Here is a 20,852-nt window from a genome sequence, read left to right as displayed (position 1 = left end):
GGAACCATAATTTGCATACATTACATTCAGGCCTGCCAATCCAGGACAGGGAAAATACGAAAAAACTTTCGACTCAACCTGGTATAGCTGCAAATGATACTGGCTGTTCTATTGGATATTGATGATTATATTCAGACGCTCTGTAAAACTGATTACATATACAGGGTGTTCCGTTTTAAAATGCAGAGGCCAATCCAGGATTTTTTTCTTGCTACCTATTTTTGTGAAAGTATCGCATCATTCTATTTTTGTGAAAGTTCTTTTTTTATCAGCATTGTTTTTGTGAAATTTTAGAGGCATCCTAATTTTTTAAAAGAGAAGTAGAGCAAGTGAAATTTTAGTTTGAAAAGTGTAAATGTCATCTAGTATTATTTTTAACAGGTTTTGTTTTTTGGGGAAGGGGGGGGGGAGTTAAAAACCTAAGAAGTACGAAAAATACCATCGTAATTTGAGCTTACTGGGCTATGTACTGTGTACAATTTTTGAAATTATGAGAAAAACGATTCCCCAAAACAGATGTTGGAAGATTGCTATAAAATTGCATAAGTACTTTGGCGAGAAACAGTTAAAAATTAGTTAAAATACTACAAAAAGGTTTCTATTTAAGCGATTGTTCATATAATCCTGCTTAGAATTTTATTTTATGAGTAAATTTTGTTTTAAACAGAGAAACAAATTTTTTATTTTAAAATGCAAATTTTTGTGAAATTTTCGATGTTTTTGTGAAGCTACTGATTTTATTACTTGATTTTTGTGAAAGTACCGATTTCAAAAAAAGATTTTTGTGAAGGTACCGAAAAACGGTATCAAAATCAGCCTGTATTGGGCTCTGATCTGCAAGACCTTTATTTTCTCAACTGTTAATCCTACATGTATACTTACAATTGCAAAAACAGCCAAGTGTATAGTCTGAAAACCAATTTCATTTTAGCAACCCTTAAAATAGGGCACAAAAAATTAGAGAATTTAATTTGACCATTTTTACTTAGTTTCAGGACGTTATACCCTCTGCCTAACCACATTGATAGATAGAGTAAAATGTAAATGTGCTATTCAAAATTATACAAAGCTATTTGAAAAAAAAAATAGCTTTGTATAATTTACCACAATAGCCACAATATTACCAACTCACAGGATGTTTTCTCCACAGCTCTTTGAACTTGGGCCGTATTTTTTTTTGTGACACAACTTCTTGCATGTCTTCTAAGGTAGGATGTTGACCAACTGTATCTTCAAATGGCAACATGTACTGATCAACTGGACCTACAATAAGTTTAAGTAGAACATTTCATAAGTGCATAAGGTAGATGAAAATTATTAGGATTAAGCTCAAAGCTTATGATAATATTCTTATACAACATAGGCATCAAGGCAAGAATGGCATTTTAAATCTTATTTTAGGATACACACACACTACTGTTGAAACATACAAGAGCCTGGGTTCAATGTGCTAAAGCTGAAATTTGTCACCATTTTTTTTTTGGGGTGGGGGTAAGCATCATTAGAAGGAGTAGTTTTCTCCCCCATCGAAATACCCCTTTTTTTTATAGTCATAAACCATTCTTGATGTTGAAGATTGTGATAGCCACTTTAGATGACAATATCTGTTACAGAATTGATATTTGAGTTCTGCAACTGTAACCCATTAAAAACAGATCTTTTGTCAATAGAAATACAAACTACAAAATTTTGAATAATTTTTATTAATAATTAATGACACTACAAAATCCTGGAAAAATATTTTCCCATCACGTTTTGTCAGAGTTTACATGCATGTTACACAAAAGTTAATAAACTAAAACTCACAAAAATACTAGAAGGTCTTAGCAACCAAATTTTCGAGTAAATTCAGATTAAGTCAGAGTATCTCACAAGGATCTGTACCCTTGTGATCCCCACCTTGTTCCCATTATTTATAGTCGGAATAGAGATTGGGGCTAATTCTGATCAAGGTATGGGATTGTATGCTGATGACATTATCTGGAGCACCATTGGAAGCCTGACTACTGCTCAAAGTGACATCAACTTTTCTCTTATTAAACTAGAGAAGTTTGCTGCACAGCACAAAATTTTATTTTATCCTTTTAAGTCACTTGCAAGTATTTTTTACCACAAATAGAAATTTTTATAATTATGAGTCCGAAATTTTCCTGCTGGGAAAACAAATGAATTACAAAAAAAAATCCCAAATATTTGAGTTATATACACATGAGAGTCTCAGTCATGTTCATATAAATAACTTGATTTTGAGAGGTAAACAGAGATTGAAAATTTTAAAATACACATCTGTGGCAGGACCTGGGGAGCAGATGCTCAGACACTTTGAAACACTTATATTGTGCTCATTCGTCCCGTCCTAGAATATGGATTGATTTCAAGTATATCCGGCTGCCTCCATCAGTAACCTTGATAGACTGCAAAGAGTTCAGCTCTCAGCTGCAAGAATTATCACTGGTTTTCAAATTAGTTGCCTGAAGAAGATTGTTTTGTATGAGGCAGACTTGCAACCTTTAGGACTCTGAAGCAGATATCTCATGGCCAAATACTTGGCTAAGCTTGTTAGTTATGATAACCAAAACAGAACTTCCAGTTATGTGCAAAACTGGAACAATAATCAACGCCTTAAGAGGCAGAGTCCACTTAGCTATGCTGAAGACAAGGGTTTCTTGTATAAAGAAGTTGAATATGTTTCACTGAATAGTGATCTGAATGCAGCCCCATCATTTTATGAATGAGTTTTCTTTAAACCTAATTTGTGCTCGTACAACAACAAGAGCACTCAACACCAGGAGTATCTTACATAGCTTGCTTTGGAGGTTATTCATCAAATCCCATGTGATGCATTGTAGATATATACAGAAAAGAGGAGATGGCGCTATCTCGGGTAACGATGTTTTTATCAGGGAAGGAAATGGCATTAAGATCAGTATAAAAAACCCTGATCATTGCTTGTCTTAAGGCCAAGCTTTTAGCTATTGAGGAGGCTTTGAACTATTGCACCACAGAGGATGTCAGTAGAGATATTTGGATTTTTAGTGATAGACTAAGCTCTATTCAGCATCTGTCTCAATGATGAAGACATGGTGACAAAACAACTCTGAATATAATATAATGACCAAAAAAATATTGAGCTTTGTCTGCATTCAATTTTATAATAAATTTCTGTAAATCAAACTCAGTTTGAAAAGCTTATATTGGTTCTGGGGCTCCCTAGAACCCCAGAACCTATCGACGTTGACCCCAATTAAGATATTGGAGGCTCCAGGCCAGATTTTTTCAGGGCCCCTCTTGTAGCCAAACATTACAATTTTTGCCACTTGTGAAAACATTTTTAGCCATTTTGGGACTCCCAAATAGCAGGGGCCCTAGGCCACAGCCTATTCAGCAATCAGCCTAAACGTGGGAAAAAAGGGCCCACGGACCATCTTCCGTGTGCAAAAACCAAACCTTGGCACGGCATGGAGCAAAAAGGAGAGAAAATGGAAAATCCCTGAAAAAGAAAGGGAAAAGAAGGAAAACGTCCTGACCTAAGGGATCCTGAAAAAGAGCCAAGAGAAGTTTTTTGTTTAGGATCTGGATGGGGGGGGGGGAGGAGAGGAGAGTCGGGAAAGGGCCCGAAAATTTTTGAGCTTTGTTTTAATTCAATTTTATAAACTTTTTTCCATAAATTAAACTTGATTTGAAAAGCTTATATTGGTTTTAGGGTCCCCTAGGGCTATAATATCATTCAAGATCATCTAATATGGAGTTTTTGGAGCAATAGTAAAAAAATTCCGGGGGAGAGTCCTGAAAACCTAATCTTCCTATCATTTTTAAATATGGGCCCTGTTTGCTTTTCTAGGGCTTTTATTTAGAAAAATTTTCGGGGAGGGGACTCGAGCCTTTTGTCATCCCAATATCACCAAAAATCGCCTAAAATTTGGGATTTTAAAAGTTTGATTTAGAAAAAATCCCGAGAGACCCCCAGAACCTTATCTTTCTTGTCAGAACATCAAAGACAATTCAATTTCAGGAGTTCAATTTTGAAAAATTTCCAGGGGAGAGCCTACGAACACCTGTTTCCTTGAAATTGATGAAGAGAATCTAAAATTGCGTTTTGGGAGCTTCAATATCAAAAAAATTCCTGAAGTCTTATCTTTCACCCCCTTCCCTTTATATAACATCCTAAAAACGCATTGTGCACCACTTTCCATTCTGTGAGGGCAAGGGATGGAAGGTTTGGAACTTTGCCCCGAAACTTTTTGAAATCGAAGATCCAAAAAAGAAACTTACTGATGGAAAACAATCACATTTTAAATACTTCAATTTCAAAAAAATACAAAGAAGGTCACCAAAACTTTCCCTCTTTTTAATATTGAATTTTTGGAACTTAAATTTTGAAAATTCTGGGGCAGAGTCCCCAAATTAATCCTCTCTTCTAACGTCATCAAAGGTTGCCTACAATTGAATTTTGAGGAGTTTTATGTAGAAAAATTTCTGGGGCAGGGTCCCTCCAATTTTATTCCATCTTCTAACATCTTCAAAAGTGGCCTACAATTGGCAGAGTTCCGAATCTCATCCTTTAACTAATGTCTTCAAAAATTTGAATCAGTTGAGAAATTTCCGGGGATAACCTCCGAGCGCCGTTGTTTTAACATCATCAAAGATCTTTTATAGTTGCATTTATCAAGCTTCAATAATAATTGCAGGAAGAGAGTCACTGACCTCTTTCCATTTCGTTACAAAAAAAGAATTATAATCACGCCTTTAAAACTTCAAATTCGACAAATTTAAGACAAAGAGTCTTGAACCTTCATTATTCCAAATATAGTCCAAAAATCCGCTTGCTAAACTAACATTTTAGAAACTCTCCCCAATCCCATGTTTTTGTACAAGTATTGTATTTTCAATTAAATTCATATTTCTTATTCTTTTTCTCTTTATTATGGTGAACTCTCCTGATTTCTGCCGACTAAAAACTCAATATACCCTCCTCCTCTTCTTTTTCTCTCTCCCTCTATATATAAGTCTGTGTGTTTATGTTTGAAAATAAATTGCAAGGCTGACAAACTTGAAAAATTGTACAGTCGGACCCCGATTTAACGAACCCCTTTTTAACAAATTTCGCGATTTAGCGAATTTTTCTTTTTCCCTGACTAAATGAAGGCAAAAACCCCCATTTACCTAATAATAAATCCCAATTAACAAATTATTTTAACAGCCAGGAAAAAACTTTTTGATAATTGGAGCTTGTTAATATTGAATTGTTTTCTAAATATTATATCCATACTGTCCGAAGCAGAAAGACTTTTCTTGGAATTAGCAATTTTTGACGGACGAGGGGGCAACAAACCAATATTGATTATGATGCAGAAAGCAATAATGAAACTCCCATTAAAACCTACTTTTTCAAAAGCTTTACATGATCCAAGAACTAAAAACATATCTCATTCAGCAGGCTGAAATTAGCACAGTATTTTCTTCTCTCCATAAAGTCAAAAGAGAACTATTTCGAATCAAGTATCAAGGAAATCGTCAAACATCACTCAGTAGTTTAAAATTTCACATTCCTAGTGTGTAAGAAGTTGAGGAAAGAATAAAAAGTGTACACTTTCTAATTATGGATATTTTTGCGCTGTTGCTTATAAGGGGTTTTAGATAAGCTAAGTGCAGTTCTAATTTTTTTTTTCACACGCCGATATTAGAAATGACCCCGATTTAACGTATAAAAGTTTTGGTCTCATTGAATTCGTTAAATCAGAGTCCAACTCTACTCCAAATATAGATTAATACAATTTTTAGAAGGGGACTCAAAGCCAGATTTTGCCGGGTGGCTCGAAAATTTGAAGTTATACACATCAACTCTTTATACTTTAATTTCCTAATAAAAATTTCCTTCGAAACTGTAAGGGTGCAGTTTAAGAACTTCCTGCACTTTTAGCAGGCAAATGAATCTTCTTTTAATCACATTACTACAGAAAAACTTCCACGTCTTCTGCGTGAACAAATCTATCTTATGCTCACATTAAACCACACCATCAGCAGAACAGAAACAAATGATAAGAGCCTGATTGATTGATTGACTTGCTCTTTAAGCAGTCACCGTTACCCTCATATGCAACTACGTGATGTCGTCAAATTTTACATATTATACATTGCATAACCAACTCAACTCGATTAACATTTAACTGTTTTCATTTTAAATTTGTTTCATGCTATGCAGCTAGCCAAAAGTTCCTCAACTCTTGAGCTCTGACGTCACGTCCGCCGTGAAGGACAAAACACGTGATTGATCATTGGGTGTTTAGACACTTGGGGGATTTTCGCTCGCCGGTTATTTATTACATTGAAAATGGAAATCTTTTCACATAATGTGAATCAGAAAGTAAGTTACATATTCATACTTGCCAAACTTTGAAGAAAAAAACAGGAGATTCCCTAAAGGTATATAGGTGATTCACCAGCAACATATTTCAGAACAAAATTCTGAAATTATGCTTTTAAATAACATAAATACTAAATTTCAAGAGAGCTGGGGATTTTTTGCAGATCAAAACTAATACGTAGCAGCAAGAAAAATAAAAAATACTGCAAAGGAAAAATCATAATGAGTGAATTTGCTTAAAGTTTCATACATTCCCCAGTTTCAACCAAAACAGTCGCTACAAAAATTTAATTACTAAAATCCAAAATATAAATAAATAAATAAATTAAATAAAAATCAATATTTTATGAAAATAAAATATAAAATAAGTAGGTATAGGGTAGCACATGTTAAAACACCTTCAAGCTTTCAAAATAATTGAAATATTTTCAAAATGCAAAAAGATTGAAATCTGCAGCAATTTTCGGCAAAGCATGTGCTTTGTTGAACATGCAAAGTGAAAAGCTTCCAAAAATAAATTTTACTAAATGAGTTATTAATTGGAAAAATTCTTTTCCCTTGACATTGATGGATGACTAGAAAAGAGCACTATCTATTGAAAAGAAAATGACACTTTTTGATGATTGATTGAAAAAACTGCAAAAACGGGAGAAAATGGTAAAAACAGGAAATCGGGAGATGGAAGCAAAAAATGGGAGAATCCTGTTAAAAACAGTAGAGTTGGCAAATATGCATATTTTAAAAACTTTTTAGCTTTTTGTGAAATTGCTACAAGGATATTAAAAATAAAGGCTTAAACGTCAAGAAGGTACAATCGCAAAATCTTGCATATAAGACGAGTGACATCTGATATGCAACTGATCCAAGTTTGTGTGTCATTGTGCATAACCATTTACCCTACAGTATCGGTACACAATCCAAAAAATGATGCTACATAAACCAGTGCATAATTTACGATTTTAAATGTTACAAGTATATCTTGATTGTTGGAGAACCTTAATGAACGTAGGATGCCAGGTAGATGAGTTAGAAAATGTTTCTCACAGTTGAGCGAATTTACAGTATAGATGGAGGGGGGGGAGGGGGAGCATAAATGACATTATTAATAAAAAAAAGAAATAAAAATAAAAAACAATCTACTATAAGAGTAAAACAGTGAATTTCATTTCAGTGAATTATACTTTGGCAAATAGTGGCCAAAAAAAAAAAGAGAAGATCAAAATGAAAAGCTTCAGTACCTTCCTGAGCTGAACACCTGGACAACAGTTCCCACAACACGAGACCACAGGCATACATGTCTATGCGGAGAAAGGCATCCCGATTGAAATTTATAGCTCCTTCTAAAACTTCCGGTGCCATATACCGACGAGTTCCAACCTGCGAAAAAAATTCAAGAATGACTATGTTTCAACATTCAACTAAATTCTAAAATGAAGCATAAAAATATAGTACATAATGAAATTTCCTTCATACTAGTTGTGAAGCTGTTTTGCTCACTTGATAGCTTCAAAATGTATGTTTGTGAACTAATTTTTTGTTTCTCTTTTGTCTTCCTCATTTGCACTTTTAAGTATGTTCCGTCATTTTGCTTCTCATATTATGGTACAATATTACAAAGGTATGGGTGGCGGGCTCTCGGATGCCAATGGTAATACTTGTACTAAGTTTTCAATATTTATACACATCAAAAATCTTAGAAGAGTTTAAAATTCCAAGCTTTTGTTCTTAAAAAAGAAAATAAAAGCATTTGCACAATTTATAAGATGGGGAGACAACCAGCCCAAATTACCAAATAATTAAGACTAAAATTAAAAAATTCCCCTTCACCCAAAAATAATCGTGCATGAACCAAAAAATGTTTTTCTTAAGTATGAATTCAAATAAATGTGAATATTGTATGAAAAAATAAGAAATACCTGTCCATGTGCTTCACCAGGAGGCTGTCCTTGATAAAATACTAAAGCTAAACCAAAATCAGCTATACAAGCCGTCATGTCGTTTTTTATTAAGACATTTTTGCTCTTGAAATCTCGATGAGCAATAGCAGGCTTATAACCACTACCTTTTGTAGAAGGAAGTTCTTCATGGATATGCATCAATCCTTTAGATATAGAGTCAGCAATACATAGTACGTCACTCCAACTTACCAAGTTTGCCTGAAATATGTTTTAAAACAATGAAAACTCAAAATACTTAAACATAGTTTGATGTTACTTAAAATATTTCAAACCATGAATCAAAATTGTTAAACAAACTTTTAATACCAAGTAAACTAAACAATTGAGTTGAACAAAAGCCAATTTTTTAATGCAAATGAATCGGTTGTTATAGAAAGGACATAAGTCTCATTAAAGAAACTAAAATTCTTAGGGGATTCAAAAAGAAAAAAGTTTATTTCATTCATAAATTAATTAAATTCTAGAAGAATTTTAGGATTGATCTAGCCATAAGTAGAATCATTACCTTACCTTAAATTATGTTTCATTTCATCACTGAAAATTAAAATCTGTGTTAAAAGGACTTATACCTTTTCTGTACTCGATAACCTGAAAGTCTAGTTGAGAGTGATAAAATCTAAATCAAGTAAAACAGATTTATATTAAACTGATTTATGATTATTGAAATCAACATAACTTTAAGAGTAAGACACCACTTTAAATATTTTTGCACTGTTATCAGCAGAAAATAAACCAATAAGTCAAATTTTCGGTGTTATTTAATACCCCCCCCCCCCCCCCCCCCCCCCCCGCAAGAAAACATTAAAGTACGTGAATTTACAGGTTGGGAATACACAGAAGGTAATATAATCAAGTAACAATGTTACTTTTTTTCTCTCATAAAAAGTTCTGATCTTTCTAAACATGAAATTTGAAATTAATGCCTGTATAATTTAATTAGCACATCATAATAAAAGCAATAAATCAAATCTACAAAAAAATCATAAAATTATTTGACATCAGTAAAATACTTGTAAAAAGTAATACAAGCCAAAACAAGAAAGTATTGAGGAAAATATAGAACCTTTAGGAAATCACAAAGTGAACCTCTTTCATGATATGAAGTTACGAGCCAATATTCAACATGGTATGGTTCACCTCGTTTCTCTAAGCCCAAAAAGTTTAAAATATTTTCATGTTTCATTTGTGGTAGCTGGTAAATCTCTTGTTCTACCATCCAAGAATTCTTGTCCTATATAAGTAAAAATTACATTTTTAATGTCTTACATTAATATGTTACAAAAAAGTCATCATCAAAGACATAAAAACTCATACTTGGGGAGGAAAAATTTTCACAGCAACAACTTCGTTATTAACTGTAGCTTTCCAAACAGCACCAAATCGACCTTGAGCTTTAACTTCAATTAATTGTATCGGAAGCAGGCCAAGTAATGGCGAAGGTGGTGGAAGAGGAGATGGATCTGTAGTTGGCAGTTCATTAAACAGAGCCATCTTATGTCTGCGGTAAAACCAATATCCAAGAGCAACAACAATTGTTATTATGAGAAATGGCAACAATGTAAAGAGTAAAATATTCCTAACTTGGCGATTACTCGATGCCATATGAATAGGTGCAGCAGTACTTGGCTTCGTAACTGTAAAAAAAAAAAAAATGAAATAAATTGATAGAAATCAAGGAGAGGAGAGCATTTTTTTAAATTTTTTATTTTATTTATTTATTTATTTATTTATTTTTTGAGCAATAGCTTTTAAAAGCTGGATCACGGAACTTGAAGATGCTTTAAATATATGTTTTTATGAAAAACAAAACATTGTAAATTTTTAATCCCACTTCTGAATAGACGAAAAACATTTTTTTTCAAAATGACTTAAGATTTTGAATAACTTTTCTTTATATGAAGGAGATTATTTGATATTTAGTCAAATCAAATAAGTCATTTTTGAAGGCTTTTTTTCAAATGTTAGAGCAAAAAGACTACAAACAGAACTATATTCCTATCAGCTATATTTTTAATAACATGGAGGGTGATCAAAATAATATATAATTCAGCATCATTTATAGCAAAGATGTCTAATTGCTTCACACAGAGCTGAAAACCATTTGAAAATATGCCAGCACTTGTCCTGACATTCATCACAAATCCATTTGTACAGATTTGAGTTCAGGGTGTTATAGGAAAGGAATTTTTGTTGTTTATTTACATTTTTAAATCATTCACATCTCGCTTTTTGATGATATAGTCTTGTTATTTTTCCTGAATTTCTACTTACGTTTTTGAAACTTAAGACTAGCTTTTAGCTGTAATATAAAATAATATTTTTTCAACAATCGTTATGTGGTTTCTGATAAAATTATATTACATATTCAATCATAAGCAGTACAAAGCATGCTGATTCTTTTTATTTTTTTTAAGAACCATTTTTTTTTTTTTTAAACTGACTGAAAAAGTTGGGAATCCTTTTCTCTTAAACTATTTCAAATATAGGATGGAACAGAGATGCCTTGGGCTACATCCGATCCGTTGAATGTTAACGCACTCAAATGAAAAATGTATTTAATAATAAGATATTTCATGTCAAGCATTTTAAATGGAAACTAAAATGAGAAAATCTCATTAATTATGACTAAATACTCAATTGAAAAATTCATTATCTGTAGAGTGTGGAAGGGGGGGATGAGGCTAGCATTGACCAGTACATATCTTTAGAGAGATTTATTAGTTACTGCGCCAGTGAGCGTGGGTTCATTGACAATTCAACGAAGGCTTGTTGAATCTGGGAGATTTGCAAGGAACATCAATTAAAAAAAAATTAATACCTGCAATGAAGAGAAAATGTTTTTAACTGGGCCAGGAAATATTAATCCTGGTCTGCACAGGACAAGAAGAAAGTTGTATTTAGTGATGAAATGCATTTTATTGTGAAAGGGTTTCAACCATGATTTGTCAAGCGAAGTGATGGAGCACTCATCAGAGAAGAACATCTTATTCTAACAGTTTAGAACCATCAGGAAGAGATGATTTGCGTTATTTTACTTCTGAAGGACCTGGCAGCTTAGTAATAGTTGAAGGGATGATGAACTCTAAAAAATACATATCTAATAACAGAAAGATAAAATTGTGCGTATGATGCAAACGTCTGATGATGGTGTTGCTGGTATCTCTCAACAAGATCTTTCAAATTATTTTTTTTTTCAAGAATAGAAATTAGTAATTATAGGGGGGGATTAATAATTATTACCAGGGAAATTAGAACTCCCTGGTAATTCCCCTGATGTAAAGCCTATTGAAAATTTGTGGAGCAGTGTAAAAAGATGTGTGAGAAAAACGGACTGCTTAATAAAGAAAACAAAGATTGGGAATGGTGGGGTGGTATGTTTTTTTGGTGGGGACAAGATCAAAAATTTATGTTATAATTTAGTGAAATCCATGCTAAGCTGTGGACAAGTCCTCATTCAAGCTAGGAGGACATATTTTGTATTAGATTGCTGTACCGTGCATGCAAGTCAACCTATACCTACTGAACAACATTGTCCCAATTAATTTGCACAGTACTGTATAATTCTTACACTGTAGTACAATTATCATGGGCCTTTTTTTTCCCCTAAAGATAAAATTTCTCATTACTTTTGATTTCAAAGGTGGGGACGCAGAATTGTACATCAGGTCATCTAGTTTCCATAAACAAAGTTTCAACAAAATAAGCCAAATGACTATCTGTGAACACAAGCATTAACTTTAGAACCTAGGTTGGCATCCAACTCCTAGCACCATAAAAGCATATACTGAGAAGTCTAAATTGAGCTTTCAGCAGTCAAGAAGTAATAAAAGAAAATGAAATCATAGATTGCACAAACCCATTTATTGATATCAAGCAGGCCTTGACCCTTTAAGACACCAGTTAGCTTAAAGCAGCACTTTGGGGGCTTACATTTTTTTTAATGGACACAGTTCCTTTACTTCATTAGAGTGGTACACTAATGAACCCTTTCTGAAAATGACCTGTTCAAAATGAGGATCTAGATCCGCCTTTGAATGATATCATAAAGACGCACAGCAAAACCAGCTTTGAAAATAATTTAAATACCTGCAGTGGTTGGAGCAAACACACTTGAAGGAAAACTCATTTTTCGATTACACATGTATCCTTCACAGCAACAAAATAACAACTGCACATTAGGACTTCGTCTTGTTTCCACGCACTCAATTTTATTGCTACATGCATCTTGGCTTCCGACCCAGCAACCTATTAAAACATTTTAAAGAAGTTATTTCAGACAAATAGTTAATAATAATAGAAGATTAATCAAATCATCATTTTACACTTTTGCAAATGGATTAATTTTATCGTTGTTCTACATTAAAACCATATACAGCTGAGAAATTTTTTTTAACAGTTTCTACTATAAAAACTAATAACAAAGCAATTAATAAATATTATTGTAACATACACAGGGTTGTCCTATTTTGTTCACCCCCAAAAAAACTGCCCTGGACAAAATGTCCTTTTGTCAAAATGTCAAAAATATAAGGTTTGAAAATAATAAATTAAACAGATTTTTCTCATTCTAGTAATATTTTTATATAAAAATAGCATACATAAATATGAATATGAACAATTGATTGCAAAATATTTTTAAGCGAAAATTTAAAAAGAAGGCATTTATGTTATGATACATAATAGTTCTTTATATTCAAGTTAAAATAAAGAATTAAAAGCCAAAGTTTAGAATTCTCAGAATATGTGTATATGTGCGAATATGTTTATAAAAATGTCACACTTCTGCAAATGGATTGAGCAATTTATAGATTATGCAGTTGGGACCTTTTGCCTGTAGTGCTTATTGCTCATGTTTTGCACAAGGTAACTGAGTAATGAATGGGGGAGTATATCTGCATTTTGGCAAATGGTCATCCTGGAAAAAGTTATGAATATGCTATTGATAGAGCATATTCTTAGATAAGATATGTATACAGTTTGTGTTCCCAAAATGTTTGATGTTTGTGTCCCCCCCCCCTTAGTAATTAGATATTATTTCAGAAAACAAAATCGTTAAAGCTAAAAAAAGATTTCAAAACTGAAGCATTAGAAAAATAAATTATAATTAAAAAAAAAACATGAACTGAATTATTGAATAAAAAAATAATAAGTAGTATGGCTTTCAAGTTTAAGAGTTAATTCAATTTTAATAGCACAGTAAAGAACACTAAGTGGGAAGATTCTAAACACACCCCTTGGACATTGTTCATGAATTAATAGCATGAACAGCTTTTCACTGCTGGTGAAACATACCAGTTAGAAACAAACATCTTAGAACTTTTATTAGAATAGTTATAACATTCATGATTGTCTCTTATAAACTTAATATTCTAAGACATTTTAGAACACATTAAGAATAAAACAAGAAAAACACCTTTTAATTTGATAGAAAGAGAATTGCTGCTGTTTTGCCACAAGACATAGCACAAATTTCCTTTCTCATTTTCTCCAGGTTTGCATTCTTCTGTGCCATTGCATCCTTCGGCATTGTGGCTATTGACACACAAGGTCTCATTATACTTTTCACAATGCATATCACTAGCAGCAGATAAAAGGATGATACCTGCAAAGAGAAAATTTAGCTTTATTACTTTAGACATAAAATTTAAGAGCATTTGAAACAAATCAACATGCAAGATTGGGCAGACAGAATCCCTATACCAGAAAATTTTCTAAAGCTTTCTGAGAGGTTTTTATAAAAAAAATTTCGTGTGTTGTAAAGCCACAAACCTTATTCTCTATATATATGCAGTGGTCAATCTGTAAAGAAATTACGTTCCTTCATTTAACTCTCCATAAAATTCAGAAACTCAAAAACAGACCTTTCGCAAAAATCCGAGACTCAAAAAGCTGTTATGAAACAATAAAGAATATTTCATTGCTATTTTTAGAAGAATGCATGATTTGAATTCCATTTTGTTTGTGTTTACAACTGAATCAGGATATCTGATAAAGATCTAGCAATATTTTTATTATAATTTTTAAATCAATGAATTATTTACCCATAACTTTTTATACATTAACATCTTTATATTTTCAATATATGAGTATATATAAATACAGTTGGCTCTCTGTTTAACGACTTTTTCCATTTAAAGAGAACATTTCATGGTCCCAGATGCTCCACTGTAGTTTTAAAAGCATTCTATTTAAGGACACATTCTACTATGATTTTTTGTGGTCCCTTGAAAGTCGTTAAACAGAGAGTCTACTGCATATATATATATATATATGAGGGTAAATCCAAAAAAACTCTGGTCAGAGCCACTATTTTCTGGTTCTTGAAGACAATTCCTTAAGTTTTAGAAGGTTTTTAAAAATATAAAGCTCAAGTTCCGGACTGCAAAGTGGGTGACATGACAATCAACCCTAAGTTCGACGTGGCCTTCCCTCCAATCGTCAAATAACTCCCTACACTACTTTCTGAAATGTTGAACTGACATACACTCACCGCCATACACCTCGGTCAACTGGGAATGAATACTACAGGTGAGAGCCCTCTTGGCATATAAAAAGGGAATACTAGAGCGAATTCCACTTAGCAGGATCAATAAATGAAACTTCTATTTTGCATGGCTGCTAAGCTAAGATTAAAAGACATAGCAAAGCTTGGCTTTGGGAGTCTTAAGTGGGTTAACAGTAGAGTTCAGCAATTGTAGGGTCATATTTTGATACATGTCTACTATCCCGATTTTGATCTGTCCAATATATTGTTCAAAACAGAAATATGACTTAAATGGGAACTAATTTATATACTGACTTAAAATTACATAATGTTTCCTACTTTTGTTCTGTGTGAGTAATGTGTGCATGCAATTTCGAGAAATAATCTGCTTTTTTAAGATAAGGACTATTATATATTTAATTTTTAATTAAAGAGGGAATGTAAATGTGAAATGGTTAAGAAAACATCTTAAAGTAACAATTAAGAATTAGACAATTATAGTATCAACAGAATTCATAGTTTTAATTTAAGTACGTAATTCATCGATTCCTGCTCAAAATAAAAAGTCTTTAAAAAGTGCCGAACCAAAGTATTTTTATGTAAAAAAATTGAAAAGCCAAAAAAACGTAGCGAGAAATCTTTTCCGTACTTTTATTTCACTAGGTAGCAGCTTAAGCACAGATTTAACATAACTGTCTCCCCCCTCCCCCCAAAACCAATTTCTGATGACATTTGTTGAACGAATGTATCCTTTCATGCTCTCTTTTGATACATGATATTGGTTTTTCCAATAGTCACTCACAACATAATTCCAAAAAATCAATACGGAAACAATGCTATAACTTGTTGAATCTGAAGGCTTCGGACATACAGTCAGACCCTGGTTTAATGATCTTCTATCTAACAAATTCCATAATTTAGCGAATTTTTCCTTTTCCCTGACTAAAATGAAGGCAAAAACCCCTACTTACCGAATAATAAACCCCGAATGAACGAATTATTTTAACAGCCAAAAAAAATCTTTTTTTAAAAAATTTGAGTCAGAAAATATTGGATTGTTTTCCAAATGATACATCCATCTTGTCCGAAGCAGAAAAACTTTTCTTGGAATCAGCCACTTTTAACGGGCAAGGGAGCAACCAGGCGATAATGAAACTGACATTAAAATTGTTACTTTTTCAAATGCTTTACATGGCCAGAAAACTGTAAAAACACATCTCATGCAGCAGACTGTAAATGACAGTATTTTCTTCTCTCCATAAAGTCGAAAGAGAACTACTTCGAGTCGAGTATCAAGGATATTGTCAAACATCTACTACTAAGAACTTTAATACTTCAAATTAACTAGTGTGCAAAAAGTCGCAGAATGCTGAATAAAAAGTCTACACTTTCTAATCATTGATATTTTTGTGCAGTTGTTTATTAGGGCTTTTAGGTAAGGTATAAGTGCATTTTTTTCACACACCCAGTGTTCGCGCTCAACTATCCGTAACCTGGGTCCCAGGGACCCATTAATGAAATAGATTTGGGTCCTTTGGTGGAAAAAATGAGTCCCTTAAATTTTAAACAGAAAATCTTAGTGTGTAAATGAATAATATAAAAATATTTATACTTGGGGGGGGGAGGCATGAAATAAAATAAATTGTTTATTTTTGCCCTAAGTTTTTGTGATTTTATCATTGTAAAATTATTTTCAAATAATACACTTGCAAGACTTAGTTATGTGAGAAACTATTTGGTCAGTTACAATGAGATTAACTCAAAATTTACTTTAAAAATGGGTTTTACCATAAAATATAAAACAAGTGCCTCTGATTGATCAAGCAAAAAGCACTCCCTTAACCTTTGTTTTCCTGGAAATTTTTCTTAGCGAAAAAAGCAAACAGAACCCCCCCCCCCCTTCCCAATTATCATTGGCAATTAGATAATAATAATAATAAATCGCAAGCGAATGAACCCAACGCAAAAATCGCGATCGCAAAAACGAAACATTTTCTCATATGAGTGTGAAAATTGCTCATTTGCAATCTTAAATCAGTATATTTGACTTTATTTTGACTCGTTCAAAATATCTGTTTTGGTTTTTGTTCTATTTTTAAAATCGCGCCATTTTGAAAATGACGCGATCGATTAATACCCGACTTTTGCAAGTCCAAATAAAAATAACCCATCAAAAAGAGATCAATTATTAGAAAAAGAACAAGGTTAAAGTGCTTTTGTATAAAATTCAAGTATTCATAAGCAATTTAACAAGAAAAATGTAAAGCTCCATTCTTAAGTTCAATCAATTGCTGATAAGAGAGAGAGAGAGACAAAGATGTCTTTACTATTAAAGATGTCTAAGCGAAAACTAAAAACCTTAGATTTAGAAAATAAAGTAAATCTTATTTATGACATTGAAAGGAGTCCAACCATCAAAAAGAAAGACTCTTCAAAAGCGTTACAAATCCATGAATCTGAATTTGAAATGAATGAAGATGTGCACCTTTCCTGAAGTAAAACTAGCTCTATTCAAGTGGTTCCAGCAGTATCAAAATCAAGACCATGCCATTCCTGTAAGTGGGTCTCTGCTGCGTGGGAAAGCAACGAATTTTGCTATATTACTGAACATAGAAAATTTCCACGTCAGAGCTGGATGGCTGGAGAAGTTCGAGACCAGACACAACTCAGGCTTCAAAACACTTCACAGAGAAACTACATATTGTGCGAAAAAAGGATTAAGTTCTGTAATTTTGTCTGTTGTATGTACATATTAAAATACTTGATGGTTTTTAACATTAAAACGCCGAAAACCGAAACTAGCGGTAAGTCGAACTTCCAATAAGTCGAAGTTTTTTGTCGGTCCCTTTAGATTCGAGTTATCGCAAATTGACTGTATTTGCCATAGAGAGGAAATACTTGGGTAGAGAGCGCGGTGCAACCCCCAAGCCATAACCAGTTCTGACAACCGCATTGCAAACTTATCTACCATAAAGTATGCTTATTAAATTAAAATAAAATAAAACTAGTTTAAATTTCAAGATTTTTTTAATCCAAATTATGCTTTTTCCAATCACGAATTGCGATAGAACCCTACTCCTTGGGGGTCTTGTTTCTACTATTGGATTTTATCGCTACCACAGGGTTCATACTCAACTTTAAAAATTAAAAGTAAGGAGTTTTGCAGGAGTTCAATTTATTTTTTAAGGACTAGTTTCTTGTTTAAAGATGCATTTCTTAAAACGTATTTCAGAAAAAATATGTACAACTCTAACATTATTTATTTTTGCTTTCATTCAATACATTGAATGCAAAAACATACTAAATTTACAGAAAAATATGTATTTACTGCTTCTTAGACTTGAGTCGTCTCGGAATCAAAATCAAATACGATGGGGTGGGGGGAACCATTAAAATATGTTTTATTTTGGAAATGAATAAAAAAAGGGATAAATATTGAAAATAAAGTATTTTCTCAAAAACAAAACACGTACTAACAATTTTCTGATTAAAAAAAAAAAAAAAAGACTTAAAAAAATAAAATAATTCCTAAAATAAGAACTCTATAATAAGCCGACTGAAAGTAGTAGAGGCCAAAATAACTCCCAACTATCAAAATAATTGAAATATTTACAGAATACAAAACAACAGAATACAAACTTCAAACACAACAAATACTTTTTATCCAAGCTTGTGTTTGATTTTGGCATAGAAACATAAGGTTACTCATACGAGATTGAAATGCAGAAAATATAATTAAAACATTAGGGATTGCTTTGAAAAAATTGTACAAATTATTTTAATCTTCAAAATTGATCAAAATTTTGTAGACCATTTCAAAACTTTCGTGTGACTCTATGCTGAAACACATAGAAAACTGACTAATTTTAAGAATTTTTCTTCTAAAAAATATGAAAATTATAATTCTAACAAATATAGTGGTACTACTGTTTAGCTATGAAGTTGCTATTTTATCTATTGTATAAAATATGTTATGTTTATTCATGTTAAGTATAATTAATATCTACAAATTTTTAAACTTAAAAGAAATGATTTAAATAAAAAAAATCCGTTTTTTTTTTTTAAATCCAAAAATTGAACTTAGCTAACTACAGGTGCTACGTGCGTATTAAAAAAACACGTTAAAAAATTGAAACAAAAATAAATTTCAGCGATTCCGTTCTTAACATTCTGATATTCAACACTCATAAAGAGCATGAATTTCGTTAAAAGCTTTTCAGTTTAATGATTTTAATAAAAATACAAATGAACTTAATTTCTTTGCCTATTCGCAAGGCAAAGTAAGCATCATAAATGCAAAAAATCTTATACCCACGGCGGATGCAAAGAGATTGTTTTAACCAAAATGAAAGCATCAAAAGTCTAAAAACGGTAAATGAAAGAATTTATTAAAGCAAAAAAAAAAAAACTTTAGAATGGTACTTTAACAAGTCTACAAGATGTTATATTATTAATAATTATCGACATAATGGTCAAAATTATGGGAAAAAAATTCGGATGTGGCGAAGAAAATATCTAACAAAAAAATTGGATTACCAGTATTAATAGACGAAAAAATACTGGAATTCCGGTAAAATTTGGTAAACGTCATCACTTGTATCGGATTGGCGGCAGAAGACAATATTTTAGGTCATGTAGAATAAAAAAAATAAGGAGTTTGTAAGGAGATAATAGCAAAATTCAGGAGTTTTAAGGGTCGTTATTTTTTTTTCTTTGAAATCAGCAGTTTATAAGGAGTTTGTAAGGAGTGCACAAATCCTGTACCATAACTTGAATTCAAGTCGTTAAAATTCAAATGAATGCCTAATGCCAGGTGCTGGATGCTTGATACTGTTTTCGTGTAAAAATCATTGTGTAAAGTCAAGAAGGCTGTTTATAAATAATTCGATTCGAGGCACATGAATGCCACCGCACAGGGGAAGGGAAATGCTTGCGGAGGCCCGTGGACCAGAGTTAAGGCCCCTATAGTGGAGGAGCTGACGCATTTGCCATTTTGGAGCAAACTTGATCCAGTGCTTCGTAGCGATAGCATTGCTGCTGTTTACATTTCTTTAGCATGTGTTAAATTGAGCCAAATGGGTGGTTGTTCGGCTGTAAATTGTGCAAACAGCTCCAAAAAAGGATTTCAGCTCTTCAGATTTCCAGCAGATGCAGAAAGAAAAAAGAAATGGATAATTAATAGCCCGCAATGTGACCGGCAGCCTGGAAGGGACGCCAACTGTTTCCAAAATTTCGCCAATGTTCACCTTCGCTCTCTGACTCTCTCGTTCCCTGTTTGGCGAGTGTTTGCCAATAAAGGTAGCCTTCCCTGTTGTACGCTTGCTCCAAAATGGCGGATGCGTCGGCCTCTCCAGTTATAGGGGCTCTAGACCAGAGGACACGGATGCCATTACTGAGGAAGAGGGACATGCTTCTGGAGGCCCGTGCACCAGAGGAGTTTGCAGTAAAAGCATAGAAAAACAAAATCAAAGGACATCATAACTACTGTCAAGTGAAAACAATCGTTTTTGCTCAAAAATAAAATAATTTCAAAAGCAAAAGAAAAAAAAAGAAAAACTAATATTAGATGGCTAATTTGGTTTATGTTTGTCTGCAATTATGCATACCGTATATACTCGCGTATAAGTCGAGAAATTTTGTCCAAAAAATGAGATCAAAGGAAGGGGGGTCGACTTATACGCGGGTCAAATTTTCCGAAAAATTTTTTTCCGACCAACGAGAGCTGGGAAGCTACGAGAAATGCAGATGTGCGGTAACAGGTAGTTGCTGATAAGTTGATCGTGTGAAAAAGTAAACTTATTCAAAAATAATAACTAAAAAAACCTAAATAATACACATAAATAAAGATAATTTTATTCCTCTTTATTAAGGATCAAATCAGCAATTAACAAATATCGTGAAACGTATGAAAATATTTATCGTCAACAGTCACGCCATTCAGACTGAGAGTGCGTTCGACGAGCACGACCGGTTAGTTAATCATGTGACAGCTAATGATCACGTGCTCAAATCAACCAATCAACTGCTTAGAATGGTAACCGCTGCG

General features: G+C 32.9%; 1 protein-coding gene across 1 annotated transcript in view; it reads right to left on the bottom strand.

The window, feature by feature from the left end:
• The window catches only part of LOC129231635 (activin receptor type-2A-like), a 37,348-nt gene that overhangs the window by 8,060 nt on the left and 8,436 nt on the right, over positions 1-20,852 (bottom strand). The window contains exons 2-8 of the mRNA XM_054865998.1: positions 13,736-13,924; positions 12,409-12,567; positions 9,637-9,956; positions 9,386-9,553; positions 8,281-8,520; positions 7,603-7,741; positions 1,133-1,263 (exon numbers count right to left, since the gene is read on the bottom strand). Of these exons, the coding sequence (XP_054721973.1) occupies positions 1,133-1,263; positions 7,603-7,741; positions 8,281-8,520; positions 9,386-9,553; positions 9,637-9,956; positions 12,409-12,567; positions 13,736-13,924 (1,346 nt within the window). The remainder of the gene's footprint in view (positions 1-1,132; positions 1,264-7,602; positions 7,742-8,280; positions 8,521-9,385; positions 9,554-9,636; positions 9,957-12,408; positions 12,568-13,735; positions 13,925-20,852) is intronic.

The sequence above is a fragment of the Uloborus diversus genome, chromosome 10 (assembly GCF_026930045.1).
Source record: "Uloborus diversus isolate 005 chromosome 10, Udiv.v.3.1, whole genome shotgun sequence".
NCBI classification, from domain to species: Eukaryota; Metazoa; Arthropoda; class Arachnida; order Araneae; family Uloboridae; genus Uloborus; species Uloborus diversus.
Note: the sequence above shows the minus strand (reverse complement) of the source record. Positions and strands in the feature narration are given on the sequence as shown.